At 41.5% G+C, this 7,607-nt stretch overlaps 1 protein-coding gene across 5 annotated transcripts in view; it reads left to right on the forward strand.

Annotated features, from left to right (window-relative positions):
* CASKIN1 (CASK interacting protein 1) overlaps window positions 1-7,270 on the forward strand; it is a 361,626-nt gene extending 354,356 nt beyond the window's left edge. For all 5 annotated transcript variants that reach the window (XM_068244315.1, XM_068244317.1, XM_068244316.1 and 2 more), the window contains one exon: window positions 1,218-7,270. In XM_068244315.1, the coding sequence (XP_068100416.1) occupies window positions 1,218-1,311 (94 nt within the window). In that variant the 3' untranslated portion in view covers window positions 1,312-7,270. The remainder of the gene's footprint in view (window positions 1-1,217) is intronic.
* The last annotated feature ends 337 nt before the right edge of the window (window positions 7,271-7,607 follow it).

The raw sequence follows: 7,607 nt of genomic DNA on the forward strand, positions 1-7,607 counted from the left end.
CAGAGCTGGCTGTGTTTATCTCTATAGTGTCAGTCTGCTGCTCTCCCCGCCTCCTGCAGAACTCCAGTCCCCGCCTGCATCCCTTCCCTCCCTGCTGATTGGAGGGAAGGGACGGGGGCAGGGACCAGAGCTATGCAGGAGGCGGGGGAGCAGCTGAGACTGACACTACAGATGTAAACACAGCCTCACAGCACGGCTGTGATTTATGAGGGATTACAGAGTGCAGGGGGACCTTAGTGGGGTTTGGGATAGCAACAGAGGCTGGGCTGTATAGGCAGATCCAGCCTCTGTATGCAGATAACATTCTTTAAACACACCTCGGGTTCTCTTTAAAGAGGAACTTTTAACCCAGAATTTAACCTCATCCCAATCAGTAGCTGTTACTCCTTTCCCAAGAGAAATCTTTACCTTTTCTCAAATAGATAGTCAGTGAGTCAATCAGAAGAGGAGATGGGCACAGCTGCTAAAATACCCTTTATTGTGGCTGGGTTGACACAAAAAAGCTTACAGCAGTGAGGGGAAGGACAAGTCTGACAGCTGTTTCGCAGGGACTAGCCCTGCTTCATCAGAGACTGATCTGATGAAGCAGGGCTAGTCCCTGCAAAACAGCTGTGAGACTTGTCCTTCCCCTCACTGCTGTAAGTTTTTTTGTGTCAACCCAGCCACAATAAAGGGTATTTTAGCAGCTGTGCCCATCTCCTTCTTCTCTTCTGATTGAAATCGTGGACTACCATTGGAGCATGCTGCAGGTAAGCCCAGTGTGGTAGTATCCACCCCTGCTGCATTTTGTGCAAGTGCTTTTTCCTCTCCATATTTGCATAGATAGTGAGGGAGGTCTGCATGGCTGATATTGTGGTGAAACCTCTCCCACAGCGTGATGTCATGACCACGGTCCTGACAGTTTGCTGTCTGTGAACCTTGTTACATTGTGGGAAATGACATCTGTTTCAAACTGCCAAGCATGCAATAACTGCCTCTGTGCATAGAACTCTCAGTAACAAACATTCTGTACAGATCATCTGGCAGAAATAAAGATGTCCCCATTTCAGACAGTAAATCAAGAAGAGGGAAGATTTTACAATGGGCAAACACTGACTAAATAATCTATAAATGATAATTGTAAACAATCGGCAATGTAATTATTATGCTCTTTTCACTACAGTTCCTCTTTAAGTCTGAAATCTCACTATATTGTGTTTTTCTTCCCGTCTTTGCAGTTCCCTGGAGGAGAAGAGCACAGTCAGTATTCTGGATGACATTGGCAGCATGTTTGATGACCTTGCAGACCAGCTGGATGCTATGTTGGAATGAGGCTACAGTGTTGGTGTGGTGGACTCCTAAAGGCAAGGTCACACAGACTACTTCCTGCCTTCTGCCCCATTGCTGGTTCCTGTACAGACCATCCGCCTCCTCCTAGGACCCCTCTATATCCTGTCTCCCCGCTATCCTTGAAACACATGTCTAACCTTAGCACAAAACAAGCAATGTTGAATACCTCAGGATTGTGCTCATGAGGGGCAGATTGGCAGGGGACAGAGGCTAACCAGGAGGTGGCGCCAGCTACAGGCTATGGCAAGCCCAGCATCAGGATAAGTTCCAGAATGCATTGCAGTGCAGAACCCAGTCACCACCCATATTGAGATAGCCACAGTCTATTGATGGATGGCTACGTATACTGCAAAGGACTATGGGAGAACGGATAATGCCCAGCAGCGGAACAGCACGCATCATTTCATCTACGTAACGTCACTGACACATGGTGGAACCCCCCCCCCCATTTTGTATTTCTTGTTTTCGTCTTGTTACGATTGCCTTTGTTAATCGGTGTGAGGAAGGAATATGAACTCTCCCCATCAATATCTCATCACAGACATTGGATGGATTAACGACTGAAACATCCTCAAGCTCTGCTGCCCAGATTTTACACCACACGTTGCTGCATTATCGGCTGCATTACCACTTGCTAGCTGGACCCAATATTGCAGTTTTTTAAACCGTATTGTCATCGTGTATCCAATGCGCCAAAAATCATCAACCTCAAAATTTTAATGGAAAAAAAAATATTCAGAATGATATAGTAGTCAGTTAATAGAGCTCTCCAACCAGCCTTATTTTGTTTTCATTTCAGTAGAAAACTAGGTCTTGAGTCAAACATGTCCTGGTTGTCTTATGCCCCCTGGTGGTCAAGAGAGAAAATTGTCTATATCTAACCTTGCAATGCAATCTCTTCACTTTATCTCTGGACCTTGTGGAACCTGAGAATGCTCAAAATAAAAGTGATATAATTATTTATTAGGGAGCAGGGTGTCTATAATCTTTTACTAAGCACTTACTTTTCCCTGTTTGTCCCTAGCTAATGAAATTGATTGTGTTTGTTTACTGGTTGAGCAAGAATGAGCAGCAACTCAGAAAGACTTTAGTCTTGCCTTCGTAAGATCTCAAGTGAGATGAGATGTTCCATTACCTGGGAGGAACAGGTGGCGCTGGAATTCCAGGGGTGGTTAGTACGGATGTCTCTTCCATTCTCAGATCGCTCAGATCACTGCCATTCAGATAACAGGCGGCCAGCGGCATAACCTGCTAGTGTACCGTAAAATGACTGGGACTTTGCCAAAGGGTAACAAAGGTCCGGCCGAAAGCTCCAAGCCTCCTGAATAACTGTTAACTGCACTGAAAGCACAGGAAGTAGAATTTATCGGACACCTCCCAAATCTCTAATAATTGGATCCATTTATTTTTTTAAGACGCAACATTCATGTGGAGGACTAAATACTGACGGACATGAATTTCCCTGGCCTATCAGATGAACAGAAATAGCACAAATAACAGACTTTATTGGCCTCTTTGCTGTTTTGTTTTTGTTTATTTTTTTTGTAATATTTTTATTTTTTCATTATTTATTTGTTAATATTTTCTTTGAGTTGTACAGGCTGTGCCTTGCCTCCATTATTATTATTGTTGTTGTTGTTATTATTATGTGGAAGGACTGAGGGGCAGATGATGAATCTTTTTTGGGTCCCACACATCCTGTATGATGGATTGCAGATTCTACAAGCTGCATATACTTAACTGGCCTGGAGTGTCACAGTGACCATGTGACCCACATCTCTGACGTGACTGCACTGGCCTAGCCTGCAGCAGTATGTATGTCAGTCACATGGCTGTTTTGTTGAAATGTTCATCATGGTTTAAGTCTTCTTGGGCAACGTAAAGTTTCACAATTTACTAAAACTTCTCCAGCAATCTGCAAGAATCTCTAGCTGGGATATTATAAAGGCTCATACACACACCATACTAAAGGCAACGACGGGCCCATCGTCACCTCCCGCAGGGCGGGTTTTCAGCAGACAGTACAGCGTGTGTACAGTCTGTCGCGGACTGATGAGGCTGTTTCTGAACGATCCGCCCATACCTTTAGTATGGCGTGTGTATGAGCCTTAAGTGACCCAGTCCAACCTAGATTAGGCTAATTGAGGATTCTTTAATACAGTATAATATTGTTATACTAAAGTCTGATACCGTACAATCCTTTTATAGTAAACTCCAAGGGACCGGGGCAAAGTAGTTTACTATATCAGAAATTGTCATACACTATACTTTATGTGCTTGAGCATATCACAGAGATGCGGATTCCGGAACTCAGAAACAGGATTCTTTTATTTACGCAAGGTGCAAAAGCAGGTTACAAAAGGTAAAAAAAAAAGTCTGTGTCTGAACGAAGATATAGTACTACACTGTACTTTACAGTCAATAATTGGGAGTCTTCTTATTCTTTTCAATACTTCAGCAAGCAAGCACAGACAACGTTTAAGCTAGATCACAATGCACAGTGCTCAATATGCAGGGATCTGTATGCAATAATCACACAACAGCTTGCACAGGAAGCATAGGTCTCCTCAGTTAATGCAGATACAATACTGATAGTGTGCTCCTCTGTCTACATTTCTGTGCAGCCTGGATGATACTGTAGCATTGCAGCCATGCACAAGAAAGTCACAGATGACAGGCAATTCCCTCAGTAATCAGGCAGCAGCGTACACAAGAAGCATAGGTCTCACTGGCCAGTGCTTTTCAGGTAATCCAGGCAGGCCCAGGGTAGTGTGCAGATCATGAGATGGCTGCCATACTGACCACGGCTCATGGGTCTCTGACTGACGTATGACACATGCGCCTGCCCACTTTAGCCAGATACAGAATACCAAAGGGGGCAAAAAACAGGTTTACTATTACAGAAGTTTTAGTATATTAGGGTTTACTACACCAGGCTTTACTCCCATATATTTATAATGGTGCTTGGCCGAGACCTGGACATTTAGTTTACTATACCTGAATGTTTACTCTATCAGAGTTTACTATATCGACATTATACTGTATAGTAAACCTCTGGATATAGTGAACCCAGGTCTCTCAGCCATGCACTGTATGAATATACAATGTATGACCAATCCTGTAGTAAACTTCTGATATAGTAAACTTGACCAGGTCCCTTGTAGCTTACTATAAAGGGATTCGACTGTATAATGTTTATTTTACTGTGAAAAATTACCCAACTTTCCAGTACAAAAAGGTGACAATTTCTGCTTCCATGATGTGATGGTTTTGCTTATAACATGTCACATAATGTCACCGTAGCTACAGTATTACCTGTCTTTCCAGTAGAATACCCTTGTTGTCTGGGGCCTCGACTCTCACACACTTTTCTGTATAAATAGGGATGGTCAGTGCAATGCAATTAATTCTGACTTCATGTAGCGTTATGCACATTGTGTATGAAAATGTATACAGCTGGGAAATGGACCAATCCAAACTCACCAAGGTGGAGTTTGGTCTATTTCATGCTGTATACATTTGCATATGGAATTTACATAATCTAAACTATTTGCATCTCATTGATCATGTAAAAGGCAGTATAGTAGTATGCAGATTCAAACAGGTATTTCAGGTGATCACGCCCCTTTTGTCCAAAATGTGAATAACCATAATGCATCTCTTTGATACTGCTAGGTGGGTCCATGTACATCATTTGCTTCAGACTCTGTGAGCCAGTGTTGAATCCAGTCACTGGTCTGTGGCACACGCATAGCCCTTTATTATACAACATCCTGCCATGCAATAACCTGTATTCTGTTATTTGTCCTACACCAATAATCTGATTGTGATGTCATACATTCTGGATTGTTCCAGGGGGGAGTTAGCGCTCAGGGGCTACTGTTTCTATCCCATAGTTGAGTTACTTCCTATAGCGTTTCAATGGTTAGGTGTGTTAGTGAGTGACGGTTGGTCTCGCTGAAGCTTGGATTATAGACCAGGGTTTTTTCATCGTAATATCCCCACTCTAGAATCCTAGCCAAATTAATGCTCTTATAATAGGAATAAAACATCTGGAACAGCAAGTCCTCTTTTGCCCACATATATAATTCTGAAAAAGAAGGTTCCAGTCTTTGAAGCACTTGCTGTGGAGGGCAAAGGGTAGACTCTCTAATACAAATAAAATCTTTGCCAGAATCATCATCTTAAAGTGATTATCTGGCAAAAAATAAAAAAATGAGTTTCACTTACCTGGGGCTTCTACCACCAGCCCCATGCAGGCATCCTGTGCCCTCGTAGTCACTCACTGCTGCTCCGGTCCCCCTCCGCCAGCTAGTTTTGTTTTTGCCGACCTTGGGGTCGGCAGGCCGCATTGCATACATTTTTACGCATTTTTTTTGCCAGAAAATCCCTTTAAGTACTGAAATGTTACCCAAAATATTAATTCCTGGAACTTTCCAATCTATAAGCAAGTTCTTGCATTTTGCCAGTGTTTTTGAGTGATTAATATTACATACTGTATATATATATCTACATAATCATTTCTGTACTCCATATAAATACTGTATATTCTGGCGTATAAGACTTTTTAACCCTTGAAAATCATCTGAAAAGTCAGAAGTTGTCTTATACGCCAGGTGTCATTGATGCCAGGTGATACGCCCTATCCTGTTACCGACTCTCCGATCTCGCTGCTGAGGACTGTAGTAATGCGACGCAGGAGCACATGTGCGAGATCTGAGAGACAGAGAAGGAGGTAAATAGGATACAAGGGTGGGCCAAAAGGTTGAAAGAGGCGTGTTTTATGGGCACAGCGCAATCTATTCTTCCATACCACTCTGATAAACAGGGAGACAAGGATTGCTGACCAACCCACTTAGGGAGAGTTGACCAATCCAACCAGTCAATCGCTTAAATACTGTTATATACTGGGTACCACATACAATAAAGCACCAGTATCTGTTCATACATAGCACCAGTATATCGTTTTTTTGTGTTTTTTTTATTTGGTGTCTTATACGGCGAGTATATCCCAAACTCTATATTTTAACTGGAAAAGTTGTGGGGTCGTCTTATACGCTGGAATATACGGTACTATATTGGTTGATTTTAGTCTTTAGGCAGGGAACACACTTGACTTTCAGTTTTCCACGCGCATTTTTCTGCATACTTTTTCTGCACACCAAGTGTGTTTCCATGCAGGAAAACACGTTTTTTCACAGCAGCTGATGTAATTGATAGAGAAAACTGCCAAAATGTGCAGAATCATGATGTAGTATGTCCGTTTCTTTTCTGCGTGCGAACAACACAGTAAGTGTGAACTAGCATATTGATTAACATGAGTTCTCATTTTTTCTGTGCAGAAAACGCACACGAAAACAGTCAAGTGTGTTCCCTGCCTCAGTGTTGGCTTTACATCATTGGTCAAGAATGACTTATTTTATAGTTTGATTCTTGGCTACATTTTTTTCCTACCGTGCTTTAACCAGTTCACCCCCAAGGGTTTTTATCCTAACGGACCAGAGCAATTTTCAGTTGTCAGTGTTCCTCCCTTTTATTCCCTAATAACTTTATTACTACTTATAACAAGAAAATGATCTATACCTCGTTTTTTTCGCCACCAATTAGGCTTTCTGTGGATAGTACATTTTGCTAAGAATTTTTTTATTCTAAATGCGTTTTAATGAGAAAAACAGAAAAAAAAGAAGAAAAATCATTATTTCTCAGTTTTTAACCATTATAGTTTTAAAATTAAACATTCTCCTGTGGATAAAACAAACACGTTTTATTTGCCCAGTCATCCCGATTATTAAACAGTTTAAATTATGTCCCTATCACAATGTATGGCGACAGTATATTATTTTGAAATATAAGTGTTATTTTTCTGTTCTGTTTTTTTTTTATTCTGGCCATAATTACAAGCCCCTATGTAATAAATTAAAATTAATTTCCCCCCATAAAATATAAATTAACAAAGCTGAGTCCCTAAGGCAACTATTTATTTGTTTTTTTTAGCTGATTTTTTTTTACAAGTGTTTTTTGTTTTTGGGGGGGGGGGGGGGGGTTGGAAGTGTAATTTTATTAAGATCTGTATGTACTTGAAAATGAATGTATTTTGTAGGTGTAATATACTTTTTGGCCACAAGATGGCGCTAGTGAACACTCATAGGAAATGTTCACTTTTTTTTTTTCTTCACTTTATTTAATTGTTACATTTCCTGTTATTGTGAATGGACGTAGCCGCTGTTCGCGGTCACGTCCATTCCGTTCGGTCCTCTTCCCCAATCACCCAGCACGGA

This window comes from Hyperolius riggenbachi, chromosome 7 (assembly GCF_040937935.1).
Source record: "Hyperolius riggenbachi isolate aHypRig1 chromosome 7, aHypRig1.pri, whole genome shotgun sequence".
NCBI classification, from domain to species: Eukaryota; Metazoa; Chordata; class Amphibia; order Anura; family Hyperoliidae; genus Hyperolius; species Hyperolius riggenbachi.